Source organism: Triticum aestivum, chromosome 4B (genome assembly GCF_018294505.1).
Source record: "Triticum aestivum cultivar Chinese Spring chromosome 4B, IWGSC CS RefSeq v2.1, whole genome shotgun sequence".
Classification (NCBI taxonomy): domain Eukaryota; kingdom Viridiplantae; phylum Streptophyta; class Magnoliopsida; order Poales; family Poaceae; genus Triticum; species Triticum aestivum.
In genome coordinates, this window is record NC_057804.1 from 186,974,973 (window position 1) to 186,987,138 (window position 12,166).

General features: G+C 46.9%; 3 protein-coding genes across 3 annotated transcripts; 1 reads left to right on the forward strand and 2 right to left on the reverse strand.

Moving 5' to 3' along the window:
• The first annotated feature begins 659 nt into the window (after window positions 1–659).
• Window positions 660–3,803, forward strand: LOC123091743 (acyl-coenzyme A thioesterase 13). Its single transcript, XM_044513358.1, has 3 exons — window positions 660–924; window positions 1,014–2,068; window positions 3,411–3,803. Exons 1-2 carry the CDS (start codon window positions 697–699, stop codon window positions 1,344–1,346), a joined length of 561 nt encoding a protein of 186 aa, XP_044369293.1. The 5' UTR covers window positions 660–696; the 3' UTR covers window positions 1,347–2,068; window positions 3,411–3,803.
• On the reverse strand, window positions 2,316–3,718 carry LOC123091744 (uncharacterized). Its single transcript, XM_044513359.1, has 4 exons — window positions 3,465–3,718; window positions 3,132–3,341; window positions 2,780–2,948; window positions 2,316–2,697 (listed from the first exon to the last, which is right to left on the reverse strand). Exons 1-4 carry the CDS (start codon window positions 3,522–3,524, stop codon window positions 2,669–2,671), a joined length of 468 nt encoding a protein of 155 aa, XP_044369294.1. The 5' UTR covers window positions 3,525–3,718; the 3' UTR covers window positions 2,316–2,668.
• Window positions 3,804–4,542: 739 nt separating the features above from the next.
• On the reverse strand, window positions 4,543–7,987 carry LOC123091742 (mitochondrial uncoupling protein 1). Its single transcript, XM_044513357.1, has 9 exons — window positions 7,696–7,987; window positions 7,213–7,428; window positions 7,011–7,089; window positions 6,780–6,913; window positions 6,585–6,683; window positions 6,382–6,486; window positions 5,755–5,829; window positions 5,038–5,124; window positions 4,543–4,946 (listed from the first exon to the last, which is right to left on the reverse strand). Exons 1-9 carry the CDS (start codon window positions 7,777–7,779, stop codon window positions 4,911–4,913), a joined length of 915 nt encoding a protein of 304 aa, XP_044369292.1. The 5' UTR covers window positions 7,780–7,987; the 3' UTR covers window positions 4,543–4,910.
• Between the last annotated feature and the right edge of the window lie 4,179 nt (window positions 7,988–12,166).

The window sequence follows — 12,166 nt, forward strand, 5'->3', positions numbered from 1 at the left end:
TGCGGCGGCGGCGCGACGGAGAAGATCGCGGCGGTGGCGGCTGTAGGTGGCGCGGCGGGGAGGAGCGGAAGCGGCAGCAGCATGGAGCGGTGGCGGCTTCGGGAAGGAGGGACGCGGCGACGGCGGCGCACACGGGAGGGTCCGGCGGCAACGGCGACGGTGCACACGGGAGGGTCCGGCGGCGGCGGCTAGCCCTAGGTCAGGATGTTTAGGTCTGATACCATGTAGAAGGATGGTTTGGCAATGCAATACACGTTGTATTAATTAGGTGCGGGTGCGCGCACGCACACACACACATATAGTACAAGCAGGCCACAATCTCAATTATACACAACTAAGAGGTGGACCAGGATATACACAAATACATGCAACACATATATATTCAACAAGGTCCACAGTCGTTTAAGGGCCTAGATTTGTGAGGTGTGGTGGTAGATGCTCTAATGTGACGTCATATTGCTAGTTTCTGATATTATGTAGTGAGATGATACGGTAACTAAAATAGTTATATACTCCCTCCGTTTTAAATTGTGACGTTTAATTTGAAACGGAGAGTGTACCATATACTCCTACTACCGTGCTACTGGTCTCGGAGTAATCGGTGTGGCAGCAACAAGTCAGTCGTCCGGTCACAAATCAAATTCCCAGATCCACATACAAAAGGGATCGTCAGCAGAGTAGCGGGAGCAGCTGGGTATGGCCGACTCCCCAGGATTAGCTCGTGCTCATGACGTCCTGCGCGTGAGCGCCGACAACCGCGCGCGGGTGGACGCGCTCTCCTCCGCCGCGTCCGCATACGTATCGGCGGCTTCTCCTCATCTGTCGCCGAGTTTCTTCGAGGGGTTCGCGCTGCGCAGGATCCGCGTCCTCAGCGTCCACCCGGGGATCATCCACTGCTCCTACCACGTCCCTCCAAGCCTCACCGTACGTCACTCGCTTTCTTGGTTCGTTCGTTTGTTATTAATTCATTCATCTCGATCCACGCCAGCTAAGCCCGCCAAATACATACGCAGGACTCCAGCACCGGCTGCCTCGCCGCCGGCGTTGTGGTGGCCCTAGTGGACGAGATCGGCTACGCCGCCGCCATCTCCCACGCCCAAAACTTCAAGGTCTCCGTGGACATGTCCGTCGCCTTTCCCGATCTCTCCCAGGCCCGCGCAGGGGACCGCCTGAGCATAACGGCGAGGGTGCTCGGGCACAAGGGCGCCTACTCCGGCACGCACGTGCTCCTCACCAACGCCAGCACCGGCAATGTCGTTGCCGAGGGCAGGCACTCCATCTTCGGTAACCTGAAGAAAGCACCGCTCAAGCCAGCAGCCACTACTAGTCTTAAAAGCAACTTGTGATTCTGCCGACGGGGCTTGCCTGCGCCCCCGGCGTGCGCCCATCGGTGCGCCGCTGACACGCGTCACCCATCCATGCCTCCGCCTCCCGTGGCCCTTTTTAGCCGCAGAAAAAAAAACCTGAAAATACCCATCGACTAGTACAACGCTGCCCCGTCGTATTCCTCACCTCTTTCACTTCCCATAGAAAAAATGCTACTGTAGTACTACTGCCTTCTTTCCCCTCGAGAACTCAGACATGGAGCAAGCATGGAGGACGGAGAGGATGAAGCCGTCGGATGTCCTCCCCCTGCAGCCGCGCCCCTTTCCCTCTCACCGGATGGCAATTCCCCCCGCCGGTGGCCTCATCCTTGTCTCGCCGGACGCGCAGCGGATCACCAGCTCGAGCGCTCCGTCCCGGACATGGAGGAGCTGGATCCTGGGAGCTGAGCTCCGCGACGCGCCTGACCAGCTCGAGCGCTCCAGCCCGGGACCGGGAGGAGGTGGATCCTGGGTGGCGCAGCTGTCTCGATTAGCTCGAGCGCGGCAACTCGTACCCGTACATGGAGGCGGTGGATCCCGGGTGGCGCAGCCGCTGCCTTGAGCGTGCTGCAGGTCAGCCAGAGGCGGCAGACCTGGATGCTGGAAGCTCCTCCGGCTCACGATGGAGTGCTCTGGCCGTTCGTTTGTCCGTTCGGAAGGATATTCAGCTCTACCTCCACGGCAGACAAGACACATCCACACAGGTATACTCTCTTGTTGCTTTGTTGCTCTCGTGAGCTCTGATTTATTGCTTGTTTATAGAGGTAATCTGATTCTATCCCACGGGAGACAAGCACCAACTATGCTTATGTGCATAGAGATAATCTGATTACTATCACATTCAATCCATGGTGAATAACAAGTTAAAAGTAGTGTCAACTATGCATATGATTAAATCGACTTCAATGCATAGGGATAATTGATCGATTTCTGTTTCAATCCATGGCCAGTAACAAGAAAATTAGTGTCAACTATGACATTGATTAAATCGACTTCGGTACACGAGACAGAAGTTTGTACACAACAAATTGAGTATCTTATGGAGCGAATGTGAGAAATCTTGTCTGGTGTGAGCAGTCCTTTTTCATTCGATCTGCCGTAAGCACGTAGGGTGATGATGGGGTAGGAAAGGTGGACCAAGATGGCAGAAGGACGGCAGTCACGCCATAGCTACAAATCGTTCATAGCAAATTTGTTAACTTGGCTCCGGTTCATGGAAGAAGACTTGATTCTACTCTGTCATCATAGTAGAGGTAGAGGTTCCAATGCTCTGTTGCTGCAGAGCTGAGTTGTGCAGTTGGAATTCAGTGCATATGTGATTTTCTGGATGGCCCTATGTGCAGAAATGTAGCAAAGTTCAGTGGTGCAGAAGTTTCAAAGTGATAAAAAAACTTGACAATGTCGAATGCTTATACCATTAGTGTATTGTATTGTTGGTATCCTGCCAGCATTCTTGGGTTCTGTTGCATCGAGATTGTATTTCCAAGTGACGATTGAATCGATAACTTTTCTGTGAGATCTCAAGTATTGGGCCATGGTTCCAGTAGCAAGAATGTGGTTATGTGTCTCCTCAAATTCATACACCTGATAAAATCCATTCGTAAGACTTATTTTCATATGTGCATTACATCCACATCGTGATTCAAGCCTACTATAACTGAATGTATCTTCTCTCTTATCTTCAGCTCGAGTTCCTAGTAGTTGAAAATATTGTCTTAGTGCATCTAAAAATTATTATACTCCAAACAAATTACAAGTGGTCAATACCTTGACGAGAACAGAATATGTCCTCTGTTGTATTGTATCAGAGTTCTTTACTTTATGCTTACTGCCTCTCCGGACGCTAAAACCCATAACTTCAGCATACTTGTTATAAAAGGAATAAGCCTCCTCATCAGATAAAAAATTCATTCCAATCTTTGGTACTCTTTCATTAATATGATCTTTCGCATTGGTAGCTGCGGTTTCTTGCACATCCTGTATCAATTATATACATTTTTAGTTAATACACAGATGTATAACAACCATGTTTATTTGCATTGCAAGATGGAGACTAGAAAGATGAAAGGAGGATATGAAGAATACAAGTGAGAATCTCACTTTTGGTGTTTCTGATCCATTATCATCATGGTTCCCATGTCCACTCCCTGGAGAAGCCATCAGGGAAGACAAGAAGATCCTTCTTCAATCTCTAGGTCGCTCCAGACTCCAGACGTTGCATCTGCTTGACGCCACTGATTGATGAATGATAAGAATCTTTAGTTGTTTCAACAGTCTCTGTTAATCTTTGTATTTTCTGATTGATTCCAATGCAGCAGCGTGAGATTTGGAGACAAGGATGCAGTCCTCTGTATCCCTGATTATTGGTAGGATTAAGAGATTTGATTTGACAGGATTAAGAGATCTGATTGGGTGGGATTATTTCCCTCCATTTTTGTATTCAGTTTTGGTGACCTGCAAGTATTACGGGTCCAAAGGAAAGAGGTGAGGAATACGACGGGGCAGCGTTGTACTAGTCGATGGGTATTTCTGGGTTTTTTTTCTGCGGCTAAAAAGGGCCACGGGAGGGGGAGGCATGGATGGGTGACGCGTGTCAGCGGCGCACCGATGGGCGCACGCCGGGGGCGCAGGCAAGCCCCGTCCCCTCCACTAGTCTATCATGCATCTTCTTTCCTAAATGGCCTCTCATGTATCTTTCTTGGCAAGAATAAAATGAAATACACTACTAAAAAGGAATAAAAGGATGCGTGTTCTCAACGGGAATATGTTGTGTACTGAATCCATCCCAAACTCACTGTCTTGTGCTGCTTTTTCGTGCCGAAAATGTGTCCAGCGTGCGCACCTACCATTGTCAGCCATTTGATCCGCAGACCAAGCAGCTACCCAACCAGCTAAGCATCACTTCACGTCCCCATCAATTAACACCAAACAGCCTGGCCTAACATATCACGTCCCCATCGATTAACCCCAAACAGCCTGGCCTAACACATACACATATCTATGCCAAATAAGTTACTAACTATAAGTTCTACGTAGTAAGTTAAAAAAAAAAACTACTAGTGCTCTCGTTTCAAAAAAAAAAAAGTTCTAGTGCTCACCAGTGTCTGATCTACCCAGCCAGCATCTCAGTTATAACATTGCAAGGAAGATGACGACAACACAGGACATCATCTACAACTAAAAGACCAAGCAAAGGCAGTGTGCTTATTGCAACGAAGGAGGCAACACAGGACACCATCAATAATTAGAAGACCAAGCAAAGACATTGTTGCCTTCCCGGCTCATCATCACACACAAGATCTACTGCAGCTAATGTTCATCCATCCAACACAAATTTAACAACACTTTGAGATCTCCGAACTACTTCAGCATTTGTTTAAGGTCCTGTCAAGACCGACAAAATTTTATTATAGTTTCTCACAGTTGAGGTCTCAAATTTGTCCTTTGTACCTCAAACTCCCAAGGGTTAACGTCTTATGTAGGAGAAAACAAATGCGCACATTGTTGTTGTATACCACCCTCTACAAAACCCATATCATCTCGTCTTTAATTTGCAGGCTTTCTCACAAAGGCCTTCTGAACCTGCACAGGCACACAGAAAAAAAGTTGGTGTAGCCGATTTAGCATGCTTACATAACATAGTCGAACTGTGATAGTTACAAATTCAGCTTACCTGCTCCAGTGTCAAGAACATGATCACATTCCATGATCCCAGTCTAGCAAAGTTTGGAAGAAAGCCTTTGTAAAATGCCAGAGGTCCCTGCACACAAAAATCCTTTCAATCAGCAACCTGCTTGAACTTTCGTTTGCATTCAGCAGGTATACAAAGCAGTTCCTAGGAGCCTAGAACATATCCAGAATATTCAGCTCACAGACAAACGAGTATATCATTAACAAAACACAGCTCAAAGGATATCTAAGCAATTATGAAAGGTTACTCAGTACAGAGGGAGAACACGATAACCATATTCCAAATCAAGGTTAAGAGTTAGTTGTTCGGAGGAAAAAATAATATGACTCCTACAATGAGCAGTCATGATGAACAGGAGTACATAAACAACAGAGTCCACCTTTTGTTTGCCATCATATATCTTTTATTTGCATGATCTCTTGGAAATAAAGCGCTGTTAAACCGCCGTTCAAATTTGAGAGCCACCAGAGTGACAATCAGGGCAGTTAATTCTAAGAGAGGCTGTATAAGTTGCCAATAAATTACCTACTGTCAACACATATTAATAAAATATGAAATGGGAAGAATATTCTCCGCAAACATGGCCCAGCCCCAGATGCTAGATGTGCTTGAAAAACATGTTATAGACACGTATTGCTCATCTAATGCTGACTGAAAAGTATTAAAAAGGCATGAACAGAGTAATAGAGTGGAGCATACATCATTCTTTAGGGTCTTCACAAAACAATCAATAGTGTTCTTGTAGGCAGAGTCACCCATCATTCTTGACTTAACCTGCAAGAAGGTGTGTATTGTTAGTAAAGAGAAACATATATGGTCGCATATCTTTAAGGTAAGAACTCAACTGCTAATCAATACTCAATAATACAGAAAGACTTCTTTGATAATGATCCAAAAATGGAAGATGCATTTATTTTCAAAGAAAGACCAGTATCTGAGTTCCATAGGAAAATAGAACAGCTTCGATGCAAGCAAATTAGCATATGGTGGCCATGGATGCACGCATTAAAAAAAAAGCATAAATCTGCAGAATGGCAGAAGTATAAACCGCAGAGACTGAACTAAGAAATCAGCTTTGCTGAAAGAACATGAATACATCATGAAATAAAGGCCAGAACTGGCATATCTCAGTTTAAACTTGGAATAGTGTATGATGCTGTCAAAGATAACCATTTGTTATAGACAATAGTTACTACTTAGTGGATAAATACACCACGAAAGCATTGCTCAGAATAATTAATTTGCAGTTGGATGTATAGGAAATAACATTTTAGACAAGATCACTAGAGTAGGGATAATTATCAATGAGCGAGGAGGACATCTCACCACATCGACGGGAGAACCAACACAAACAGCAAAGAAGCCAGCGCCCAAACCAGACAAGATATGAGTGACCACGTCATCTTTGAACCCAGGAAGTTTCAAAATGGACTGCATGATACACAATACAGTTGACGACCACAAGATAATAAGCAATCAAATAAAGGAAATAACGACAAGAATAAAGGAAATCACGACAAGAAGCACACCTGCTTCACTTGATCATAACTGGCCAACTCAGCAGCGTTTATGATGGCGTTACGTGCAACATTCGGACCAATGCCAGTCCACAGAGCAGCAACCCCTTCCTAAAATGATGATACCGACATATTTGAAGCAAGCAATTCGGGAAATGTAACAATCCACAGTTAGCTTGCAAAACAAGAGCAGAAGCAACAACTGACCTGCCTAACAATCTTGGCATAAGCATCCATTGCCCCAGTATAACGGCGCGGCACACCAGGTGCCAGCTTCCCTTCAGACTGAAGCCTGACTTTGACAAGGTCAGTGGGGTTGGCCACAGCGATTGCAAGGGCACCTGAAGCAAGTCAGACACACCATGTTATGTTGCTGCATATTTCATTTCATTTCACATGGAAGGGAAAATTGATTTGAGAATCCAATGATGAGGGTACCAGTGGTGAAGCCAGCGGCTATCTTCTTGGACAAAGGTACATCCCCAACATGGTTCTCACCAACATAGAAGGATTTGACCTGGAGGTGGTCAGGCACAACAATCCGGGTCAAGTTCATTGTTGCGTACCACTACGACTACTGAGCAATGCAATACCATACATATAAATAGAGAAGGGGGAAATGGGGAGAAGGGAAACTTACGGGCTCATAGAGACCAATGCGGAGACCGCCGTAGATGCACTGGCGGTGGAGGCCAGGGACGATGCCCTTCCAGAGCGCGGCGGCGCCTTCCTCCTTGGCGATGGTGGCGGCGGTGCCGAGCAGGCCACGGTACTTGGGCCCAGCGAGATCCCCGGCGATGGCCTTCTTCTGCAGCTGCAGCCTGACCTTGGCCGTGTCGAGGGGGATCGTGGTGATCTGGGAGAGGGGAAGCCCATTCGATTAAACCAGGAGGCGAAAATCCATGAGGAAATAACGAGAATAGCGGCGTGATCCTGGACGGGGGAGAAGCAAGGGCGTAGGGCAGCATTGGAAATCGGACGATCCAGCGAGAAAAAAAAAACGAAGCGTAAAGCAGCGGGCGATCCCGTCCCCGTCGCCGTCGCAGGAACAGGACGCTGGTGAGTGGCGTCTGGTGGAGATCCGTTGGGCGATGGAAGCAGGGGTTAGGTTAGGGTTTAGTACCTCGGCGAAGCAGGCGGCGATGGCGCTGGCGGTGAAGCGGCCGGCGAAGGAGATGTCGACCTTGGAGCCGTGGTCCGGCGCCATGCTTGGCTTGGCTGACGGGTGGATGCAACCGCCCACCACCGGCACCACCGCGAGCAAGACGACGGCGTCCACGCTTCTTCTGTCACAAGTGCTGTCACACACACAGACAGAGGAAGGAAGGGGGAAGATAAAAAGAGGAGGGAGTTGGCGCCGCGCCTCCAAGGGAAAAAGCAAAAGAGAGCAGAGCAGCTTTTGCCTTCCCTCTGCTCTGCTGTTTGCCCTTCTTTTCTGATTTCTCTCTTTTTTTGATTTGAAATGAACCCTCTATTGTTTCTTTGGTTTCGCTTCCGTTTCTCCTTCCTTTTTTATTCATTCGTTTCTCGAATTTACCCTGCTTATTAAATATACTTGATTCGATTCTGATCTGATCTGAAAAATGGAGGTGATCGATGACTCAGATGCACATCACCACTACTGATATCCATCCCACTAGACTAGTTGTATTTCCTTACTTCCTTTTATCAATCCATTCATTCATCCATGTTTTCAGGACTTTCGGAATACTGACCATGTGGGGATGTGGTACTCCAGTTTCTTCTCTGCACGTCTGCTCCCTGTGTTCCCCTAGTGTTTCGTTGCTGTACTCCTCTACTGGTTGATCCACCATTGCATAGATTCCCTCCAGTATACACGACCACACTCAAAAGCAAATCGGGCCACGCAGAGTTTGGAGGGGATGCTGGAGGTTGGAAGAACATCCGATTCCGACCCATTTGATTATACTCCTTGCGGAATAGAGGAGTTGAAACCTCCGAGATATTTTCACTTTTTCTACCTTTTCTTTGGGTAACTTTTTTCCTACGATTTATATACACTCTCTATGTCTCCACCTCCTCCACCCTTCTCGCCCGACCGACATTGGCAGCTAGAGAGACATTACCACGAAAAAAAGTTTCTACCTAAGGGCATATCCAACGCTCATCGTAAACCCACGCCGAAATTCATGTAAATGGACATAAGTTCGATATAATTTACATAAACCGGATGATATTTCATCCTTAAGCTAAAACTTAATGTATAAAAATGCCAAATAAACTCTGGATAATTTCAAAATTTAACATGACACTCGTATGATTGCATGTTCTTTGCAGAAAAACAAAAATGATATTCGTACGCACAAGTTTTAAAAAAAGCTACGAACTACGAGACAAAACAATAACCGTGTGGAGATAAAGGGGAAATAACTGACAGCTAATTGAACTAGTGCGTACAGTTTTCGTAAAACTAGTATGTATGAATAGCATTACTCGTAGAAATTTTTTCTAGGAACTGAAAAATCATCATTTGCTACCATGACCCTGTTTTGTCTTTCAAATCAAAACGAAAATCAAGTACATCACACACAGTTTAGGAACATGAATCTTTTATGATATAGTTAAAAAAAATTGGGGGCACCATCCTATATGGCTTACGCCGGAAGCTTCATCGGCTACATTTGTTCCTGCGCCGGCGCATCAACCACACTCGCTCCCAACCCCATTTTGTTGTTCAGTCGTCACTGGTCAAAGATGGGGACGTAGATCCGCTTTGCGAGGGCAACTTCGGCGGCCTACTCCAGCCTGAGCGCGGTCGCAGCCGCCATGAGCACGGCCACAACCTCCCTGAGTGTGGCTGCAATCTCCGACAGGGCGGCTACGGCAGCCGAAAGGGCAGCTACAGCAGTTAAGATGGCAACATCAACAGCTCCGATGGGATAGTAAACAGCGAGAAATAGAACATCAACTGCCCGTTCCTCGGCGGTGGCGTAGCCCTAATGGAGGGCGCCCACGCCCAAGGAGAAGACGTTAGTTTTTGGAACAGAGGCCCCTTGGGAGCCCTGCGTTCTTGAGCCCTTGACCAGTCATCCTGTTGCTTGGAAGACAAAGGTCGGTGCACCGTGAATGCAGCCCCGGGTGTTTATTTTGGTGGTTACTAGATGCAACCCCTAGACCGATTGCGGGGAGGTCCAAATGATGATTTAGCCCTCGAGTCTAGTGAGGTAGATCTCTTGAACGAGTCAGCAAACGTTCCCCCTGAAGGTTTAGTACTAGTTGCTTTGTTCACTCTTTAGCGATCAGATAACATGTACTGAAAATAGAACGAAGTGATTGCAGAACAAAGCATCTTTTATTAGATGTCTTCATATGGGACCGAGCTAATATAATGGTAACACAAAGTCTGACCATTGAAATAACGTTTGATGTAAAAACAAGAATCTAATAAAATTACTAAGATAGCTGGGTAGTGGATGACTTGTTGATCATCTGCCCTTCCTGACCTCCACTCGCCTTGGTGGTTGCTTGCTCTATCAGCGAGCGCATGGCCGTGGGGCAGTGCTGTATCGATGGGGCTTCCGGACCCCATAGTAGCTATTAGTGTATGATGTATGAATTGCACGATGTATTGCTTATGTGCAAAGGCACGTATATATGATGTACAAGAGGTGGGCCATGACCTCAACTATACAAGGAACTAGGAGGTGGGCCCAATACAGAGATGCACAACACATATATAGATGTCTTCATATGGGACCGAGCTAATATAATGGTAACACAAAGTCTGACCATTGAAATAACGTTTGATGTAAAAATAAGAATCTAATAAAATTACTAAGATAGCTGGGTAGTGGATGACTTGTTGATCATCTGCCCTTCCTGACCTCCATTGGCCTTGGTGGTTGCTTGCTCTATCAGCGAGCGCATGGCCGTGGGGCAGTGCTGTATCGATGGGGCTTCCGGACCCCATAGTAGCTATTAGTGTATGATGTATGAATTGCACGATGTATTGCTTATGTGCAAAGGCACGTATATATGATGTACAAGAGGTGGGCCACGACCTCAACTATACAAGGAACTAGGAGGTGGGCCCAATACAAAGATGCACAACACATATACTCAACACCCCCCCCCCCCCGCATTCGAAGCGGCACCGCGGTTGACGCAAATACTGGACTGGAACTCCTCAAATGATGCCGTAGGCAGGCCTTTGGTCATGATATCTGCAAATTGTTGGGAAGTAGGGACGTGTAAGACACGAATATGGCCAAGGGCCACCTGTTCCCGAACAAAATGAATATCCAACTCAATATGCTTGGTCCGTTGATGATGCAGCGGATTAGCGGAAAGGTAGACCGCCGAGACGTTGTCGCAATAGACCACCGTGGCACGGTCAACAGGGCAGGAGAGCTCCTGAAGTAGTTGGCGAAGCCACGAACACTCGGCGACGACGTTGGCCACCGCACGATACTCAGCCTTAGCACTGGAACGAGAGACCGTAGGCTGCCACTTGGACGACCACGAGATGAGTGAGATTCCAAGGTAGACACAATAGCCCGAGGTGGAGCAACGAGTGTCAGGGCAGCCCGCCCAGTCTGCATCGGAGTAGGCGGTGTCGGCGGAGGCGTGAAGCGTGACGTCAAGATCCATAGTGCCACAGACATAGCAGAGAATCCGCTTGACAGCGGCCCAGTGAACGTCCCGAGGAGCAGCATATGAAGACACAATGGTACGCGTCGGTGCTATACAAAGGTTTTTAACCCTTTTCTGTGACGGCGCTCAGAACCGTCACCTAGTGAGTGTGGGCGATAGGAAAGGTCCTTCCCACACGACCCAGAAACCGTCGGGGATAGGGAGCCTTGATGCATACAGTTGCCCCTCTATAACCGTTTCCGGTGTCTCGCATATCCGAAACGATTCATCCTTGCTACTTGTTTGTGCTGGCATTGCCATCGCAGTCGGAGTTTTATGGTTTTACCTAAACCCAGGCAGATTCCAGGCTCATGCAGATGTCAGGCACGGGAGTTTTCTAGGCACGTACCAAACTGGCTCTATGTTTACGATGCCTGGCACATCACAAACAGTTCATGATTATAAACCGTGTATGATAGGTAGACATTCACACACATTTAGTTTTCCTGCACCGTATGTGATAGTGTCTGACATCACACACGCTTTGTAAATAGCAACTGTGTGCATTGTCACACACGTTTCCACTCCATGAACCGTGTCGGATTATGATGTATATCGCACACGCTGTGCTTTATTAACCGTGTGCACCGTAATGACCTGCACACTGTAATTTTGCCCTAATTTAATTGTTGTTATTTAAAAGTGTACCTAATTTAAACTTGAAAGTAGGCTATAGATTTATTCATATCCATCATGTTCAAACAAACAGTGCATTATTCAATTCATAGGTACATATGTTTAAGAATTACATAAACACCAAATAAAGAATGATGAACCAGGGTTCTATACTTGTACTATTACATATGGTAAAGAAAGAGGTGACAGACATTCTGATTGCTGAACAAGGTGAAGCAGAATGGCCCTATTCTGCTCTCCTGGATGCAGAAGTCACGCACGACTCTAGTCCAACCCCTTGTGATGGTCGGCCGCCAATCATGTAA